The sequence below is a fragment of the Staurois parvus genome, unplaced genomic scaffold, assembly GCF_062004578.1.
Source record: "Staurois parvus isolate SC_StPar_1 unplaced genomic scaffold, SC_StPar_1.0 ptg000361l, whole genome shotgun sequence".
NCBI lineage: Eukaryota > Metazoa > Chordata > Amphibia > Anura > Ranidae > Staurois > Staurois parvus.
Window position 1 is genome coordinate 1,396,507 of NW_028318157.1, and position 21,632 is coordinate 1,418,138.

The 21,632-nt window shown below is 40.3% G+C and overlaps 1 protein-coding gene across 1 annotated transcript; it reads right to left on the reverse strand.

Moving 5' to 3' along the window:
* Positions 1-1,139: 1,139 nt before the first annotated feature.
* Positions 1,140-21,021, reverse strand: COMMD5 (COMM domain containing 5). Its single transcript, XM_089684922.1, has 7 exons — positions 20,814-21,021; positions 17,302-17,462; positions 15,440-15,468; positions 13,550-13,600; positions 8,895-8,990; positions 6,166-6,241; positions 1,140-4,513 (listed from the first exon to the last, which is right to left on the reverse strand). Exons 1-7 carry the CDS (start codon positions 20,968-20,970, stop codon positions 4,412-4,414), a joined length of 672 nt encoding a protein of 223 aa, XP_089541048.1. The 5' UTR covers positions 20,971-21,021; the 3' UTR covers positions 1,140-4,411.
* Between the last annotated feature and the right edge of the window lie 611 nt (positions 21,022-21,632).

Genomic DNA, 21,632 nt, shown 5'->3' on the forward strand with positions numbered 1-21,632 from the left:
ATGTTCAATAACTGCTCACATCTATGTTTTTGTGAAGTTGAAATAGTTGGTCCAATTTACTTCATGAACAGAAGCAGCAACAGTGTGTGCTGTATTAACTGTATAGTGGAGAAAATTATTTGGTCCCCTGCAGATTTTGAAAATGTACCCACTTACAAAGAAATGAAGGGTCTATAATTTTTATCATAGTTTGGACATATCTCAGGAGGAATTTTGGTCCACTCTTCTTTACAGATCTTTTCTAAATCCTTAAGGTTTCTTGGGTTTCACTTGGCAACTCAAAGTTTCAGCTCCCTCCATAAATTTTCTATAGGATTAAGGTCTGGAGACTGGCTAGGCCACTCCATGACCTTAATGCGCTTCTTCTTCAGCCTTTGTTTCCTTGGTGGTTTAGGATCATTATCATGCTGGAAGACCCATCTTCAGTGTTCTGGCTGAGGGAAGAAGGTTCTCTTCCAAGATTTCACAATACATGGCCTCATCCATTGGCCCATAAATGCGGCAAAGTCGACCTGTACCTTTAGCAGAGAAACAACCCCAAAGCTGTTCTTAGGGTTATAGTTAGCATTTTTCTTCCTCCAAACACAGCGAGTCAATTTAATGCCAAAGAGCTCAATTTTGGTCTCATATGCCCACAGCACTATCTCCCAATCCTTCTCTAAATCATTTAGATGTTTGCTGGCAAACTTCAGACAGGCCTGTACATGTGCCTTCTTGAGGAGGAGGACCTTGTGGGCGCTGCAGGATATCAATTCATGGCAGTGTGTTGTGTTACCAATGGTTTGTTTGGTCCCAATTGCCTTGAGATCATTTGCAAGCTCCTTCCGTGTAGTTCTGGGCCGATCCCTCCCTTTTCTTATGATCACCCTTACCCCATGAGGTGAAATCTTGCATGGAGCTCCAGACAGAGGGCAATTGATGGTTATTTTGTATTTCTTCCATTTGTGAATAATAGCTCCAACAGTTGTTTCCTTCTCATCCTGCTCCCGCCACAAAGGTGAGTCGAGCTGAACATTGCTCAGCCTGTGTTCTAGGAATTAATACTAAGCTTCTTCTGGCTGAGGCAGAAATTGTGATGTTATCGATCTGCTTCAGCCAATCAGAAGCTCAGAAGAAAAGGTTCAACACATAAACCTACATTTAATACAAAGGTTTTTTTTATTTCAAGAATATATGTACAATAGACATGGGTATATTCCAAGTAGTTGATGAAATCTGTTAAACATTTACCAGAGAATGATAAAACTGAATTTGAAAATTTGGTCCCATTCTGTACCAAAAAGTTGCTTTTTCAGGCATATGATGAAAAACATCTGTGTGATTAGACTCTGAAAGTGGTCACTACTTGCAATATGTTGTCCATACTAGCTCTGAAGTAGTAAAGGTAAACAATCACTCAGTCAGTGTACAACTAGTATACTGCACTTCAATCATGGAAGGAGTCTCATGATCTGAATGTTTTGCTTTGTGGCAGAGACCCTTTAAATGCAGGATAACTGTATTCTATATATTAATCAAATCTTTACATGTTTTAAGAAATTATTTCTGCAGATCGGCTTATGGCAAATCTTTCTGCCTTGTTTCACCATCCTCTTGTGTGAGTCACAGCAGTCCAATATACTTATGTGTAATAAAGTGGTATGAAAGACATAGTCTTCAAATAACAAAGGGGTTGTGTTTGTACAGCTTATCACTGAAGTCAGATTTAAAGTGGTTGTAAACGTCAGACATGAACAAAGCATATCCCTCTGTAGTGTGTATTCGTCTTAATCCAGAGCACTAAGTGGCAGTTCTTTCCAGCTTCCTCATCCTTCTGTTATCAGCATGAGTCACTTCTGACAGGTTTACCTGACACCAAGAGAAAACTGGTGACAGGGAGGGCAGAGCCTGTGATTGACAGCCTCAACTCCGTTCCGATGTGCTGTGTGAAGGGGGATGCCTTCCTTCCCTCTAATTAGTCCTTGAAGCTCTCCTCACCAATCTAACTTCAGCCCTCCACCCCGTTTTTCAGAGCTGAGATATCGTGTGTAAATTCTGTACTTTGAATGGATGTAGATGAGAGAATTCTGCAGATAAATGGGTACAACCTATATAGGAGGATTTGTATAATCTCTGTGCATCGCCTGAGGCTAGTCACTTCACTGGATATATGTAAGGGTTTACAACCACTTTAAATATGATGGGCAGTGCATACACACGGATAATGATCTTTGCGCTGAAAAATATCACACACTTAGAGAAACTTTGGTCTTATAAAAATGGATGGCGCACATCTAGCTATCTAAAGCAGATATATGTACTTGCACAAGCATACCCATTCAGCACTACAAATACTTGTATATTAACTTTAAGCATCATTGCCACAGGAACCCAGAAAGGTGATCTAGAAGGCCGAATTGACTTTTGTTAGGTAACCTGCACCGATTTGTAACTGAAAACAGAAATTCATAGTATGGACACAGACAGCCTATTCATACTAAAATACAACACAGGCATGTGGCAGTGTTACCTATATTTGCTGACTGCCTGGGAAAATTTGGAGTTTAACAAAGATGACAATGCCTAATGCAGGGGTCACCAGACCAAGGCTCGTGGGCCAGTTTTGGCCCATTACAGTTCCTGCTTTTATCTGGCCCTTTGTGGCACTATTCCTTCCACTGATGAGAGACACTATTCCTTCCACTGACACGAACATTGGGGTACTATTCCTCCCACTGCAAGTGTACAATCCAAACGCACACGTTCGGGTGTTAAAAATGGCTCTGTGTATAAGTGGGTGCTGCAGCAACCATTGTCTGGAACCGAACAGAATCAGCAAGGGAGAATGTCATCAGAACACTGAGGATCACCAATATGGATCCAAAAGTTTTAGTGAACGATCACATAGTTACAGCAAGGCATGTGACACATGGCTGATGAAAGGTTCCTGTGAGACTCTGAAACGTTGCCTTGCTGTACCTATGTGATCGTTCATTAAAACCTTTGGACCCATATTGGTGGATCCTCGGTGTGCTTGTGACATTCTTCCTTTCTATCCCTCCCACTGACACCAGACATGGGGGAACTAATTCTCACACGGACACCAATGTTGGGGCACTATTCTTCCCAATAACACCAATGATGTAATTTTTTATTGCTCCCACGGACCACCAAGCCTATGGCATTGTTTACTCCCATAGATGCCTAGGCATTTTTTACTCCTACTGGTCACAGTCTGGCCCCCTTAAAGTTTGAAGGGCAGCAAACTGGCCCTTTGTTTGAAAGTTTGGAGACCCCTGGTCTAATGCAATGGTACCCAACCTACAGCTTATAAACAGTACCAGACCTCTTATCTTGCGGCCCTCAGGCACCAGCCAGGTGATTAAGAGAAATCCATCAATGTATTTTTATCACTGGCTACAAAAACTGAGTTCATGATCCCTCCTCAGACCGCAGATTTTGTGAGACTTGTCAAGACTTAGTAGAAGAAACAGTCAGGTGGAGCAGGTAGTGATGCAACTTTCTACCTTTAAGAGCAGCCCACTGTGTGCGTCTCCTTTCAGCTGTACACTGGGCAATGCAGCCTCAAGAACTAGGATTGTTCTTGTTTATCCTATTTGTGTGCATGAGAAGCAAATTATGGATAAGAGTTTCAAATTTGTTAGAGAATTTGGATGGAGGATAAGATAACCTGCCAGAAAAGTGGTAAACTGCTGACACAGTGATTGCAATACTCCCTCCTTCACCAAATTTTCCAGAAACATCCCTAGCACCTGCAAACAACTGGAACCCATCATCAGTCCTCCTACTATAGGACGGTCAATGCTGGCTTGAATGGTCTTCATCTTAGATTTTTCTTTTTCACTTCACAGAATTCTCTCTGTAATCTGGAATTTTGTAACCAGGGCTTCTGACTTCTGAAAGCTATCATGATGATCCAAACTGTTAGCATACATATGCAGAAAGCATGTTTATGTGACAGGCAGGTTTTGGGCCATTTTACACTAAGCATTGCACAGGGACCTTGGTGCCCATTATATGTTAGGGTAAGCAGTTTAATAATGCTTCAGTGCAGACGTGTGTACTGTGATGTTACTACAACACTATGTTGATATCTTTTCATTTAAAGGCGATTTTACAAAAAAAAATGCTGAATATAACATTTTGACCCTTTGGTGATGTCACAGATGACACTTGTGAACAACATGTCTAGCCAACTGATCACCATTGATCTAACCAGTCAGACTGATAACTGTTTGGCCTGGGGCTCTACGTACGGTTAATTCAGCACTGCAATAAGTATGGTAAACACTGTTACTTTCACTGCTTCTGTTTTGTATTCGTGTACTATCTTCAAAAAGTGGGTTGACATATCAAGACATTCAGATTGGTACTAACAAGGCAGGATCCGGTGTAAAGTGCACAATAAAAATCAGTCCTGGATTTTTAAAATGTTTTTTTTCTCCAGGTCATTCATTTCCTTTAGAATCAGAGCGACATTATATCTCAGTTCTTGGAACTTGCCAACTGAAACCTGAAAGAGCAAGCAAAATTACATTTTACTGGGCAAATAACTGGCACAGATTTAAAATCAACCCTCACAAACCTTATCAGAACTCATTTGAAGGAATTAAAAAAAATCCCTAACAACACTTTTCGGGCTCAATGGCCCTTTAAAATACCATGTGCCAGATTCAAAATCCGTGTCGCCTGTTTTGAAGGTTTTACTGACACATGCGGCAGAATCATGCACTTTACAAAGTTATGCTATTAATACACTGAATTAAAAATAGAATTACTTCCAGTTCATAGATAACAAAACTGAAGTTAATTAGGACCAACTCTAAGTTTGCAAACAGACAGGCAGAATGCAGAGTGACAGTACGCCTCCACACGAGGTGCTGCCCCAGCTTGTACCTGTTCACAATAGACGCATGAATCTGTCACCCGCACCGATATTTGTCACATGGAGGCATGTCAGAATTATAAAGCGTGTCTTAGAGCTCCCTTAATAGTGCGAAAGGGTAAACATGAGACTTTGCAAGTGCTATGTAGGCAATGGATTGACTGTTACATCTCTGGTGTAGAGATAAAAGTTGATCTTCCTTCAACTTCTAATTTTTTTTTTATTTATTTTTAAGAGTGCCACTTTACTTGGGCCTGGTAATGGCTGCCAAACTATTGCCAAGATACAGAAAGATGATGAATCTATGACCCAATGTCAGGCCATACCCTGCTCCCCTTGGTCTATTGCATTTCTGTTTCTATCTACTACTACTGAGAAAGAATAGTGCACCATTGTTTGAAAAAATGATCTGTTTTAGGACAGGTCTCCAAACATCAGTGAGGCCCCAACACCAATAGGGCTGTGTTGCTAAAGGCATAGAGGCAGTTCACTTTGAAAAGTACATGTTCTACAAAGTTGATGTTCATATATAAGGGGAGCCTGTGTACACTTAACACCCAAACATGCACAATGGAAATGTAAAAGAAAAAGTTTTTGCTGGCATATGGCTGATTTAGTAAGCTCAGTGAACAATCACTGTCATGTGAACAGTTTCTACACTTTTAGCAATTCAACCCTATTTCTCAACACACACACGCACACGGTAATCCTGATGGCAGCTATTTTGGATAAAACAACCCAGTCTTTCACTTAAATTCAAAATTAAGAAAACACCCTGGGTACCTGTCATGTGCCAACTAATTCTCTCAATAAAACGCTGTTGATTTTATCAACTACTGGTTGCCAAGACTGTGCTTGGTAATGCTTTCTTTACGAAGTTGGCCTGCACAAATGCAGCTATCGTGCACAGCTAGTATTCACTGCAGCAACCCTGGAAGAAGTTTTCCTAAAGAAATATAATAATGCATCTCCTGGGTCCCCCTTAGCTTGCACTGTTTTCTCCTGCTGCTCTCCATACCATTGTGTGCTGACCTAGAGGTCAGCAGGTGGAACCAGTGAGAAATGTAAATGACCCAAGAGATGAACACTCTGTAAGGTATTGGTCTACCAGCAGACTTCGGGGATTGATTTCACAGAAACGGAGAGAACTCTTTTTTCAGATGGTTGGTACATTTAAACAATGAGTTTCAACAAATGAAAAAAAATCCACAAACCTAGCATGTGTTACTTTATGGAAAATGTAACTGCAAAGAACAGCTTCTAATACATAGCATACTTACTTCAAATCGATGGGACTCTCCATTCGACAACTTCATCTGCATTAAGATGGAAGGCTGCAGGGCTCGTGAAAGAGAACTACGCAGATTGAAAATAAAAATAGATACAAATGTGCATTGTGAACAAGGTACTGCCTGAAGCAAAATTCATTTATAAACCCAAGAGAGAAATTATTCTTGACAGAACATAACTCCATTCAACACGGTTTGCACCTAAATTGGTCACAGAACTCCCAAAATAATTTCTGACAACAATTCTATTTTTAGATATAATGCGAGAAATGAAAAAAATTAGGATCTCTATATGCTCCCTGCAGCTGTGTATGTTATAGTTGAGCAGTTCTGAACAAATGTAAAAATACTGTTTCCACCCATGCAATAATATTCCACTCTTTGCCCTTTTAATGTATAATTAGCAATCAGCATGACAGAAAAGAGAGTGGGGACCATATTTTCCATTGTCTTGGGCTGGCCATACATTAAACAATTTTCTTGTACAATTTTCTTTTAGTTGTACCAAAACCATATAATATGCGGTCACACCTAAAACACTTTCAATTTGTATTTTTTACCCCTGCTTCACATATATGTGGCTGTGTGGGCCGCGTTTTGCGCGGACACAAGAGCCCATTCATTTGAATGGACTCCCGTGCCCCGTGACATGCAGGGAAGAAGTCCCTGCACTTCTTCTGAAAAAGCAGCCCGCATGGGAACCTCAATTCCCAGTACGGTTGCGTTTTCCAGTGCAGGTTGCATGCCATTAGAACTAATGGCACCCGCCCGCAGGTCTGCATTCCTGTGTGGGTGGTGCGGCTGCACGGATTTTCGTGCGATCTGCAGTCGCACCACCCGCACATATGTGAACCTAGCCTGAATCAGGCAGGCCCTTGCACTACATAGTTGAGGGTAAATGTAAAGGAAATTGAGTAAGAAAATTGTATAATGTAAGGCCAGCTTAAGTCTTGTACGTCTTATTAGATGCCTTCCAAAGAAAGGAGGTAATTTTTTTAATTGGTATATTTAGTGATTTCAGCAACTCCGTTTTACACAGTATATTACATTTCCATAAGACCACAGGTTTCCTAAATTATCTTTTATTAAACCTAATATTTGGAAAGAATGACATAACTTCCAGACTCTTACACCTTGCTATTGTATCCTAAATGTGATGAACTGCCTCAGTAACCAATAGCAAGGGACAAGAGTATGGGATACATAATTAGGGGATAGACTTCAAGGAAATCTGATATGAAATATGTGAACTTCCATTGCTGTTCTCCTGAAATGTGCCTATCAGTCTCTGGCTTCAATACTTTGAGTATTGCATACAGAATCTGTCGTCAGAGAGAAACTATAATTCTTGATCTGCATAAATGTTCTGTCAATCATTCAAAAATGTTTTTTTTCAGAAGGAGGGGGTTAGCAATTCATAGTTCTCTGAGTATACCTTTCCCATCAGGAACAAAGTGTGAGATTTGTATAACCTGGAATACTGTCTTTCAAAGCTTCTGGTGCAGTTATTATATTTACAGCTACCTCTAGATATCTTTAGAGTAATGCTAATTTTGCATTGAGGTACAGACCCGAGTTCTTTAAATAAACATTACTGTATTAATAGGTATAAATTGCACTATAGCTTCTACTGTAAATACAAAATTATTCTACAGCACACCGGCAGCCACCAAACAAAAAATCCAATGTCATTTTCATCACAGTAGGCACTTCTAGGTGCCAGCATGCCAACTTTGTTGCCCAGAGAGTGCCCAGGAACCCCAGAAACACTGTTTTGTTCATTCAGCCACAACTCTTTTGCCAAGGCAGACAGAATGTGGTGTCATCCACTCAATGGCGTTTTTGTGGAAAAACTCTTGGCACCCTTTCACAACACAGCCCCAGCACAGACATGTCCTATTGTTTCAGTTCACGTCAACATGCTGCACTGCATAAAACTGAAAGAAATTCCATATTGTGATGTTTCAGTAAAGGAGAAAAATGGTAATCAGTGCAATGTCTTGTTTCAATGCATCACACCACTTTGTTCCCTACACTACGCATACCAGCAGGCACACATTACACATAATGCACATCTACTGGTGTGAATGAGCCTTTACTGTTCCTAGAACCCGACTCTTGATGACACCATCAACGTAATCCGGTAATTAAAAGCAGGAGTGGGTGGGATATACATATCAAACTCCTGATAGGCTCCTGAAAAGAATGGATGGTGTATAGGCACAGTCACATGTAAAGAGCTCTACTGCTTCTAATCAGAGACAATATGCTAAAGGTGTGTGTATAATATGTTCTCCCTGTGCCTGCGTGGGTTTCCTCCGGATACTCCGGTTTCCTCCCACACACCAAAGACATGCTGGTAGGTTCATTGGATCCTGTCTAAAGTGTCCATAGTATGTGTATGTATGAATGTGAGTTAGGGACCTTAGATTGTACACCCCTTGAGGGTTAGGGACTGATGTGAATGTATAATATATATGTAAAGCTCTGCGTAAATTGACGGCGCTATATAAGTACCTGAAATAAATAAATATAAATGTATGCGCATTTGCTTTGTGACATTAAAATGTAATGTGCTGATCAGCCAGACTTTGCATTTTAAATATCTAGAACTGCTCTGTAAATAAGATTCGAGTAGCAATGGTAATACTTTTCAGGGCATTGTTTTAACTGATATGGCTATGTACTAAACTAAAAAGTTATTATACACACAGAATTACCTGGTTGAAATTGCAACATCAACTCTCCACCTTAAATCTTCTACAGTTGGTAACCTAATCCCTTGTTTTAAAGCTGCATCCTCGAGAATTGGACGCCTAAATGGAAAAAAAAAAAAAAAAAAGTAAAAACTTAGCCAAGAGCAGGTTCACACTGGTGCACTGCAGTTTGGAACAGCATGATTTATCTGCGTTCTACATAAGCTTTTGGTGTGTTCCCACTGACTTCTATTAGACCGTGAGTGTTCATGAAAGAGCATCAAAGTGCTGCATCTTTACACGCTTTCAAAAAATTATATTTGAACCAAGGACCCCAGTGCTGCAAGGCATACTTGTTGAACAGTAAGCATATCACTAAGGTAAATCTAAAACAAAACTGTGAATATTATAGATACACAGAAGATATCTTTCTGTAAAAGGCAGACTTTTCACATTAGCTGGGTTTATACTTTCTAAAAACATAAGCTTTAGTCAATGTGTACAATTATCACAGTTTTTAATATAGAACACTGCTGTTTAAAAAAAGACCTATTTACTAGTAGGAAATTTTTCACTTAGCTCTGTAGAATGGTCTTAACTTCAACCATCCAATACAAACACAAAAATACTATTTTTAAAATCTGTCTTCAAATGATTGGATGTTAAAGTGATCACGTGTTCACCTAAGTAAAAAATGTACCTAAACCGCTTGCCGATCACTCACCTGCAATGTACTGCGCATGGGCGGCAGCTAAAGGCAAAGCGACATACGGGTATGGTGCTCTGGCTGTACTGACACAGGGGAGTGTTGCACGCCCAAGCGGGCGCACACCACTCTCCACCCTTGACTGCTGTGTCCGCTGGACACAGCGAAATGAAGAACCCGGTGAATGGGAACTGGTGATCATGTGGTCTCTATGCAATCACATTGTTAGCAAAGCTGTTATTAATCAATGCTTCTTTTCCTGGTGAGCTGTGATTGTCCCACAGCTCTCACATGATACATGGGGCCCAATCACAGCACCCTGTACCATGTGACCACCTCTAGCCAATCATAGATCACTATTATTTTGCACTGTCATGAACGTAACTCATCCATGACAGTTTAAAGCAAGCTTTGCATTGCAGAGCAAATCTCTATTTGCTCCTGCAAAGCAAAGTGTTAAAAAAAAAAAAAATTCCTGATCATCCCCCAGAGTAGTACAATGTTACTAAGGTAACATTGTACTACTCTGATAAAAGTATTTAAAAAAATAAAAAAAGTAAAATAAATAAAACTACTGTATTGAGAATAAAAAATATATATATACAATTTTTTTTAGGGTTTTTTTTTTTCTTTTCAAACTACTTGCCGACCGCCTGCCCGCATTGTGCGGGCAAGCAGCAGCTCTGGGCAAAGGAATGTAACCTTACGTCGCTTTCTATTTTGGATTGTGAACACACCTGTGCCTGCTGTGGGTCCAGGGAGAGAAGAGAGAACACCGCACTGAGTGAAAGCACTACATTTTACACGTTAGATTAGCACATTTAACCCTCTGATCACCCCTATCAACCCTTTGACCACCCCATTACCCAGCCAGTGCCAGTATATAGAATTTTTCACTGATCACTGTATTACTGCCACTAGCAACATCAGATAGTGTCAGGGTCAGTTAATGCCCCTCCCAGCCAGGGTCAGTTAGCGTTAAATTGCCCGCACACTATCGCACTCACGCTATAGGTCATTGATCACCGCCATTACTAGTATAGTGTTTGTACAGATCAATATATTGATCACGAACAGAACTATACTAATGCCTCCCTAGTATAGTGTCCCCAAAAACACAGTGCTAAGCAGGATCGGCCCCATTCGCTGTCAGCACTAGCATTTAGCCCCTTCACTGTTTTTTACGGAAGATTTGTATCAATTGATTGTGGGCCAAAGCAATTTATACGCAGAACAATACATCGCCGTCCAAAATTCAGCTCTTGCCAAACAATGCGCATACAATGCACAAAGAAGTCTCTCACGGTTTCTGAATTTAAAACTTTTTTGGGCCTAACCCTCAACATGGGCATTACAAAAAATAAAGAATTGAGGTCATATAGGTCCATAGACCGGATTCATCATATGCCCATGTTCTCTGCTGTTACATATATGCCCAAAAAGGACCAGAAACATACTGGCTTATCACTGGACTTTGAGTGGTTGTCCCATCTCACAGGGAAATCTGAGAATGCAGCCAGCAGTTGATTGGCTCCAATTATCTCTATGGTCTAAAAAACTGGACACTATGAGCATTTCATAATTTCTGTTTCATCGGATATTAACAGTGCCATTTTTAAATTAGGAAAGTATCTAATCACACCGATTTTGGTGTGATCAGATGCTTTAAGGGCAGAGAAGAGATCTAGAGTAGATATTTATATCCCCTGTGATAACAATAAAAGTGATACAAAAAACCCCCCGCCCCACCCCCCTTCCCATGCTCCTGCGCAAAGGTGATCGCAAACGACAGGCCCGTCTCAGTATGTAAACCTGTAAAGGATTTTAAAGCGTCGCCTATTGATATTAAAAATGTATGTAGTTTGTTGCCATTGCAAGGCATGTGCTATTTTTAAGCATGTCATGTTTGGCATCTAATTATCCAGCATAACATCATCTTTTATATTATATCAAACAATTGGGCAATAGATTGTGTTTTTGTGCATTGAGATTCAAAAAAGTGTATTTTTAAAACAAAAATCTGCATTTGAAAAAGCGCCTTGCAAATACTGTATGACATAAAAACTTGCAACACCCACCATTTTAAAGAGTGGGTGATGTGTGGCATACGCTTCTAATGTTGGCCGTGAAATGCCAGGATAGCAGAAGCACCCCCCACCCCCCTCCCCAAATGATCCTTTTTTGGAAAGCAGACAACCCTAGGAATTTAATAAGAGGCATGGTGAGTATTTTGCAGATATCAGTTTGTCACAGGGTTTTGAAAAAAAAAAGAAAAGAAAAAATACATTTTTGTTTTCTTTCTTCATTTTCCAAAAACTTGTGGCAACAAACAAAATACTCATCATGCCCCTTAGCAAATACCTTGGAGTGTCTACTTTCCAAAAAGGGATCATTTGGGGATGGGGGTGGGGGGTGCTTCTGCCATTCTGGCATTTCAGGGCCAACATTAGAAGCGTATGCTATGCAATGTCTTTTGTAGGGCTGTTTGTACTATCCTGGTGTTTCAGGGCTTCTGAAACTGTGATAGGTAGTGAGGAAGTGATATGAGGAAATATGCTCTTTGAAAGCCTGAGAGCAGTCATTGGATTTTGGGGGCCTGTATGTGGATATGCTGCCAAAAACCTCTCACATGTGGTATTCCCATACTTGGGAGAAGTAGCAGAATATGTTTTGGGGTGTTATTCCACATATACCCAAAATAACATGGTGTAAAAAAAAATAAAAAATTTTGTAGCAAAAAAAAAAAAAATAAATAAAAAAAAAAATAAAAATCTTCCATGGACTCAACATACCTCTCAGCAAATTCCTTTGGGTGTCTACTCTCCAAAAAGGGGTCATTTAAGGAGGGGTCTTTGTACTGCTCTGACATTTTAGCACCTCAAGAAATGTGATAGGCAGTTAGAAAGTAAAAGCTGTGTAAATTCCAGTATTTATACCATAGTTTGCAGATGTTATAACTTTCACACAAACCAATTAATATACATGTATTGGGATTATTTTTTACCAAAGACATGCAGCAGAATACATTTGGCCTAAATGTATGGCTAACTTTAAGTTTATTGGATATTTTTTGTAAACATAAGCAAAAAATCTTTTTTTTTCTTTTCACAATTTTCTGTCTTTTTTCATTCATATCACAAAAAATAAAAAACCCAGTGGTGATCAAAGAAAGCTCTATTTGTGTAAAAAAAAAAAAGGGCATCAATTTTGTTTGAGTACAGTGGTGCATGACCGCAACATTACCAGTTGAAATAGCGCAGTGCTGAACAGTAAAAAATGGTCTGGTCAAGAAGGGGGGTTAAATCTTCCAGAGGGCAAGTGGTTAATAAATTAACCCTAGTGTATCTGCAGGCTACATAATGACAACTATATCACTGAGCTGCTCTGAGAGGTAATCAGGAAAGGTTTTATAAAATATATACACAAACACTAAGTATATAAAGCCATTTTTTTCTAGTTTTGGATAGAGTGGTTAAGGGTTGGAACCCTACTGTCCATGTCCTCGGCTAAGGAGATTTACTCTATTTGCGAAGGTGAACACAGGAGATTTACTAAAACTGGAGCACAAAGAATCTGGTGTGCATGGTAGCCAATTAGCTTCTAACTTCAGCTTGCTCAATGAAGCATTGGCAATACAACTTGGAAGCTGAGTGGTTTCTATGCAGAGTTCCACCAGATTTTGCACTCTTCAGTTTTGGTTACCAGGAATGAAAGTGAGAGGAAAATCTACATATGTGTGTTGTAACAAAAGGGGGGACACTTACTCTAGTGACAACTATCTAATATTTTATTTCACTTCCTGTTATATCTACATAAACAGGAAGTTAAAGAAGACCTCTCCAAAAAGTAGACAGTCCAATTATTGTCTTGCTTGGCAATCAAATTTGCCTGGCAACCAGATTTGTCAAGAATCGACATTTACTGTTTGTAATGTGTACATAAAACATTTAGCATGTTTAATTTAGTTTTATACCTGTTTCCATAGACAATATTAGAAAAGTCACCGATAAAATCATCAGGAATTCTAAAAAAAAAGTTAAAAACACAGACGATGAGAACATGATAAGAACAGCAATCTAAGAGCATATAGCAAGATAAAAAAAATACATTTACATTTCTCCATGTTTTATCTCTTTAAAGGGGTTGTAAACGCTTACATATACCCAATAACTGGCCTGATTGGGTGATACACAGAGATGCAACAAGCCCTCCTAAATAAGTTGTACCTATATATCTGCAGTCTTCTCTTCTTTACATCTGTTTAAAGTCCATTTTTTAAAACTTGTGTGAGAGTTCTGAAGAAAAGGGGGCAGAAGGCTGTAATTTACACACAGCAGAGCTCAGTGAGAATTCTGAGAGCTGATGTGAGGGACACAACCCCTTCACACAGCTCACTGGAAAAGATCTGAGGCTGTCAATCTGCTGGAGGTCCCCTCCCTGTCACCATTTTTCTCTTGGTGTCAGGGAAATCTGTCAGACGTAATTCATGCTGATAGCAGAGGAAGGAAGCAGACAGAATTGAGTACACACTAAAAAGTAATATTTCATGTCTGAGGTTTACAACCACTTTAAACACAATGAAAGCACAGAACAATTAGCAGCTGATGTACCAGAGAACTAGTGTGGCTCGAACGTCTTCTTTTCAGAGAGACACAACACATCTCCTAAATCCCAATGACCCCAAAGCATGTTATTCTTTGTGCATTATTCCGGTAATCTACATATTATTGGTTCTCCCAGCAGCAAGAGGCAAATCTGTCAATAGTTTCTATTAAGAGATCTGATTAATCATAAAAGGATCACTCCACCAAAAACATAGCTGCTGTAACAGAGTTCTGGGATGAGGCACAAAACATATGTGAGTGTAACTTTTTTTTATATGTTTTTTGCTGGTTTTTAAATAAAAAGAATTTGAAGCTATGGCACCCTTGTGTTATCTATATGACATGTTTTGATGAGGAAAAAGGGGAGAATGGAAATCAAAGGGCTATGAGACTGGACACATTGTAAAGCAGGCGCAGAGACCAGTGCACAGAGGAAAGCTGTTCCTGGGAGATTATAAAGCATATTTTAATCCATTTTGTGTGAAGGCATAACAGCTTTGGGTGAGTTCTTGTTGGTTTGAAAGTTTATTCGCGGACATGGGCTGCATGCAAAACACTGGGAGTGGAGCATCAGAGGAATACGGATTGGAGTGTTCTGGAGCACTTTATACTTAGCTGATCAATTTTTTTATGATCATTGGACATAAACAATAAGTGGCTGCAAAGGGTGAAGGTTTATTACTCACATGTATTCAATGCACGAAGGTAAGAAAAAACCTTTAGTGTGCAGCTCCCCCCCTTAGCACCCGCCGAATCCTTACCTGAGCTAGATCTTCATCCAGTGTTGTGCACTGGAACCTTGACTCTCCTGGGCCTCTCTCTCCTCATTGGCTGAGACAAAGCCGTGGGAGCCAAAGGCCAATGGCTGTCAATCACAGTCAGTAAGGAAGGTGCGGGGACAGGACTGAGCCACGCACTGGGTGTCCCATAGACACACAGAGCTGGCTCAGAAGCGAGCCAAAGGAGGAGGATCAGAGCTGCTCTCTGCAAAACCATTACACAGAGAAGGTAAATATAACAAAAAAAATTAACCTTTAAAAACCGCTTTAGCACTTTTAACGATTTATGAATTGTATGCACCAAGATTAGTTCACTATAGATTTATCCTATTTATGTGATATAATAGTGTTGTACCTATTAGTTTATTTTGTTATTGAAAACTGCTGTTTGGTATGCCGAGCTGCAGAATGTGATGTAAATAGAAAGAAGAAATACCATATATGCTTCGGAAAGGAACAAACACTGTTTTCTGACTTTACCTTAACTCTTTCAAGTCTTCTTTAAATACCTATAAAAATTCATCAGAAAGAAAAAGGATGAAAGATACTTTTTGGAACCCACAGCAAAAGGGTTAAAAACAAACAATTTGAATGTATTATTTCTTTAAAGCAGAACTACACTGCATCTGAGCAGCGTTTTTGCCATGCTTGGCAAAAAATGAACATGTGAATCCAAAAAAGTGCACCAAAACCGCCACTGCGGGTGCCTTTTGTAGGCGTTTTTGATGCATTTTCGGTGAAGTTTTTTCTAGCATACCTAACATGCACCAAAAATGCAGCATGCAGGGCTCTTTAACCACATCAATACAGGACACTTTTACCCCTTCCTGTCCAGGCCAATTTTCAGCTTTCAGCGCTGTCGCACTTTGAATCATTCCGTGCTCATGCAACACTGTACCCATATGAAATTTTTATCATTTTTTTCATACAAATAGAGCTTTTTTTTTGGTGGTATTTAATCACCACTGAGTTTTTTATTTTTTACTAAATAAACAAAAAAAACCCCTGAAACTTTTGAAAAAAGCACTTTTCTTCGTTTCTGTTATAAAGTTTTGCAAATAAATAACATTTCTTCATAAATTTAGTTCAAAATGTATTCTGCTACATTTCTTTGGTGAAAATAAAATAATTTAATTTGTATTTTTTTTTCCAAATATTTCTATTATTTTTTTTACTATTTTTTTTTCAGCACACTGTGACCAAAGCATTACAGTGTTACCATAGTAACATTGAACTACTCCGGACAAGTGATCAGGATTTTTCTTTTTTTTAAAACATTAGGATTGCTAAAACCAATGTATTTCATTGATATCTGCAATCATTTTTACTGAATGAAACTGATTCATTCAGTCTTTTGTTGTGATTTAGGCAAAGCTGATCGCATGATACAAATGGGCTGTGAATGGCCCTGTCTGTATCATGTGACTGTTTTGACCAGTCACAGCTAACAACACAATTGTATGCAATGGGTGGCATGACAAGCAGACATCCGTTGTATACAATTGACATGTGATCTGCTGTGATTGGTCACAGAGGTCACGATACATGGACACAGCTGGTGACAGATCGCGCCAATACGTGGCCCCGCGGCTGAGTGAGTGGCTCGTTTTGACAGGACGTCATATGACGCCCAGTCACAACAAGGAGAGTCCCGCTGGGCCGTCAATCTGAAATAGGCCAGGCGGGAAGGTGTTAAAATGCAACTGACTGGTGTGAAGAGCTCCATAGGATTTATTAGTCATACATTTTTCTTCCACTTTTGGTAAGGCAAAAATTTAAGAAAAACTAAATCAGTGTGAAAGCACTAGACCCTTAAGTGGAGCTCCACCCAAACAGGGAAGTTCCGCTTTAAGGACTGGTCCCCCGCTGCCCGTTAAGGACACCTTTGGGGAGCGGGTACCCAAAATTGACAGGTACCTGCTCCCACTTCCGCTGCGATCGCCTAGGCGACTGGAAGCTGTCATCCCTCCCTTCCAGTAGTTTTCTGGGACACGTGACAGGTTCCAGAAGACTACGGGACCATTCACAAAGCACAGCACTACTCACGCATGCGCAGTGGGTACCCAGATGCGAAGCCGCAAGCTGTCACAGCCGGGTGCCCACACTGAAGATGCCGGCGCCAGGAACACAGGATGGCCAGTGAAACGGTCTGTGGGGGAGGGCACCGTAAGATCGAGGGACAGGTAAGTATCTGTTTTTTAAAAGTCAGCAGCTACAGTTTTGGCAGCTGCTGACTTTTATTTTCACTGGAACTCCGCTTTAACATCTGAGCTACAAAGATGCCAATAACTTTACATACTGCTCCCCCCCTCAAGCCAATGTTTCAGTTGGGTATGACTTACTTCTTGTTTAAGGGTCGATACTGGAAGTCGGAGTGCCACTCGTAGCAGTGTGTGAGCTCCAGCAATGATAAAACTAAGCTGTTCTTCAGATAAGGAGGTATTCTGTTGTATTACTTTCACTGCTTCTCTGCAGTCTTTTCCTTCAAGAGCACCCACCACAGCTAAAAGAGAAAACAGTCATGTGGCTTTGCAAAGTGTGCAAGTGTAGTGCAGAATGCAAATAAAAACTGCTGTCAGCACTGACAAGATAACAAATCTGAGCCAATTATAAAACAGAAATTAACAATTACAGTCAAATGTGCTGCACACAGTCATCAAAGAGGACTTGCCGGTGTTGCTTCAAGAGGCAGCTTAAAGTAGAACTAAAAGCATTTTTTTTTTTAATTTATTTTGGATATTTGGATAGAGCAAAGCAGTTAAAACCCGTCAGATTTTTTTTCTGCCATCTGTGCTCCATTGGGGAGATTTACATATTGAGAGACATATCGCCACAAACATCAGAGTGAGAACAATAATTCTAGTGCAAGAGCTCCTAGTTAACTCTAACCACTTCCATACAGAGCACATTTACCCCCTTCCTGCCCAGGCCAATTTTCAGGTTTCAGCGCTCTCACACTTTGAATGACAATTGCGCGGTCATATAACATTGTACCCAAACTAAAATTGTATCATTTTCTTCATACCATAGAGCTTTCTTTTGGTGGTATTTAATCACCACTGGGGTTTTTTTTTTTGCTAAATTAACAAAAAAAGACCGAAAATTTTGAAAAAAACCCACGTTTTTCTTTGTTTCTGTTACAAAAGTTTGCTCCATGTCTTTGGTGAAAATAACCCAAATTAGGATGTATTTTTTAGTTTTTGTAGGAAAGTTATAGATTGCACAAACTATGGTATAGATCTGAATATTGATCAATCCTGAAGTACTGACAGCCAATCTAATTTTTTGAGGCCCAAAAATGTCAGAACAGTACAGATATCCCCCAAATGACCCCTTTTTGTAGAGTAGATAGTCCGACGTACTTCATAAGAGGCATGGCAAGTTTTTTGAAGTTGTATTTATTTGTCATAATGTTTTAGAAAATGAAAAAATTAAAAAAATTATTTTCACTATTTTCTTTTACATACTGTCACTAGTGCAGTACAGCGTCATCATATAACTGGCATGGCGGTGATCAGGGACACTGACTGGTGACAGTATGAAAAAAATAATAATTTTTGTTTATTTATTACTTTTTTTTTTTTTTAAGATTTTTTTCTCATATTTCACTATGACTAAAGTAGTACAATGTTACCATAGTAACATTGTACTACTTTGGGGAAGTGATCAGTATTTATTTTTTTTTCTTTTACACAATTTGCTTATAGCAAAGAATTACTTTGCTATAAGCAAGCATTTACCTGAATGACATCGATTCATTCAGGGTTTTTTTTTTTTCTTTTTGTGCTTAGCTGTGATTTGGCCATGGCTAATCACATGACACAGCTGGGCTGTGATTGGCCCAGCTTGTGCATGTGATCGCTGTGACCATTCACAGCTAGACACACTAGTATACAATGGATGGCATAAATGAAGCCATCCATTGTATACAACTGTCATGTGACCTGCTGTGATTGGTCTCAGCAGGTCACATGGTACCGGCAACGGGGCCGGTACTCAGATCTGTCATCGATCATGTCCGAGGTACACGGCCGGTGACAGATTGTGTCACTGCGTGGCTCTGCAGGCGCGCAAACTGCGCATGCCCTAATGGACGCCATATGGCGTCCACCCCGGGAAGGTAAGGGTTTTTGCCGGCCGCCATTCGGCCATAGGCTGGGCGGAAAGAGGCTAAACTGATGGGTTGCAAAGGCTTTTAAAGCATCACCTAAGGTGATTTTTGGGCACCGTAGTTTTTGGTGAGACCGTAGATGCACGTAATTGTAAGACATGTTTGGGATCTATTCACTCGATCCAGCCTCATCTTTTATATTTTAACCAAAAATGGGTATTATATTGCATTTTTGCACTAAATATTTTATTTTTCCCTTACAAATTGCGTATCAATAAACAGTTGTGCAAATATCATGTGACATAAAAATTGCAGCTATCCCCTTTTTACTCAGCTTTCAGAAAATATAGAATGTTCTGGACATTTAAATAATTGTATTGCCAAAAATTAAAGGATAAGTTCACCTTTTAGACAAAAATAATAAATGCACATTTTTTTGCAGGTAAAAAAATGTGCATTTATTATTTTTATTTACAGGAACCTGGAAAGCAGTGCACCGGTGATCAGTAGATCGCTGATGCCATGCAGGTCTCCTGCAGACTTGTCAGAATATCAGCTTGCCATATGGGATGTATGGCCAAGCAGATATTCTGACAGGAAGCTACAATGAACTACCACGGCGCTCCACAGCACCATGGTAGTTCATTGACCACTTCAAGCCCACAGCGGCTAAGGCTACTGGGACTTTCAGTTCATTCATTCACAGAAGTCCATGAATGAATGATATGGCTGTAGCCCTGCATGGCCATGCTGTTTTCAGATTTGACAGATAGTATGGGGAGGAGTCTCTTGTACTATCCATCAGAGGGAGAGGGGAGGCAGGCAGTGGCTGCGGTTATTGAAAAAACAGGTGGAACATGTAACATGTTCCCTAAGGTAAACTTATCCTTTAAAAGTTTCACATGTGTGCAAAAAAATAACGCAAAAAATTGCTCTGGAGCCAAACTGGTTAAAATGATCAGCTTTTATTCATGTTAGTCCTCATGCACACGGGGCGTTTTTACAGCGGCTGTTTTTGGCTTTTGACATTTTCTCTACAGTCAGTAAACCCCCCAGCATGTTGTCCATGCACACATAGACTGTAATCAACAGATTTTGGCAGCAGCGTTTATTGGCTGTAAAAATGCCCCAACGCTAACAAACGTGGCAAAACCAGCATTTTTTTTTATCAAAAAAATTGGGGGGGGGGGGGCAAGCAAACGTTGAAAAGTGCGGCTACACACTGCTAAATGCTAATGCAAAAACGCCAAAAAAATAAGTTGAAAAACTTTACACAGCTAACGTTACCAGCGTTATCAGAACACCCAGTGTGCATGAAGACTAAAACATTCATCCCAAAAGCAAAAAAAAAACAAGAAAACCTCTGCTTTAACTATAAAAAAGTGTGAGCTGGAGTTTGGCTTCAATTTGTTAGTGTATCTAAATCTGCTAGTACATTTAACACTCCCCTCTCCCCAGACTGACAATGCTGCTGTGCCTCCAGTACTCCTTCCAGTGTTACTGGCCAGATCACCAAGTGAAAAGTGGGGAACAAAGAGCCAAAAGTAAAAGAAAACTAATGCAGCCACCACATCTACTGATTGTTAAGCTGTGATCTGACATTGTTGGTTTAATACTGCTTCCGGCTTATTCTATGTCATATAGGGGGGCTGGGATCCTGGAGAGCAGAGTGGTCAGCTGTGTACACAGTATAGGGGTCTCTGTATGGCTGTGATGAGGGGAGGGGGCAGACCTTCCACCCACCTTTCAGGATCTTCCTGAACATCTCCTTATCCAGCTCCTTCAGATGTCTCCCCATGGCTTCCACCTCGGGGGGGATCTTGGCTCCCAGGTAGCTGATCCTATCATTGTTAATGACAGAAGAGGAAGGATATGGATGGACAGAGCGCACTGATGCCATCTTCTTCCCTCCTCCTCATCACCTCCCCTCCACTCACGTGACCCGCCTGGTCCCAGTCATGTGACTTCTCCCGGAAGTGTAGGCGCTGCTAAATGCTTCCAGGCAGAGCCATGCTATGTGTGTATCAGCGCCCTCTAGTGCACCGCTCAGGCGTTGCAGCTAGCATTTCTACCTTCCACTGGAGAGCTTGATGCTATTAAAAGTGCATTCACGTTCAGAGTTGTCACCACAACACAGTGATTGCCATGAACACTGATCGGGTACACCTAGACCCTCATGCAGAATAGTGAGGGCTGTACACTCAGCTCTTTGGCTGTTCCATGCAATGTATTTGTAGAAGATCATATAGTATATTTTGGAATCCAAATGCGCTCATTTGATCTATTCAACGATTATGTTTGTTGCATCATAGATCATTTGGAATGATCAGCTCAATTGATTATCCTTCAGATGGGCTCACGTGTTACAGTTGGGTGGCGCAGTCTCTGTACAGTCTCCAAAACCTGCCCCCATGTGTTACCTCATATCCTTTCTGTACAATAGCTGGCCATACACCATACAATCTGATTGTACAATGTTTAACCACTTAAGCCATGGAAGATTTTACCCCTTTCATGACCAGGCCATTCTATGCTATTTAGCACTGTGCTAACTGATAATTG

Coding starts and splice junctions, on each gene's coding strand:
- COMMD5 (XM_089684922.1), bottom strand. CDS start 20,970: ATGGCATCAGTGCGCTCTGTCCATCCATATCCTTCCTCTTCTGTCATT. Junction 17,463..20,813: donor GTTCAGGAAGATCCTGAAAG/GTGGGTGGAAGG, acceptor TTTCTCTTTTAG/CTGTGGTGGGTGCTCTTGAA. Junction 4,514..6,165: donor GAGAGTCCCATCGATTTGAA/GTAAGTATGCTA, acceptor TTGCTCTTTCAG/GTTTCAGTTGGCAAGTTCCA.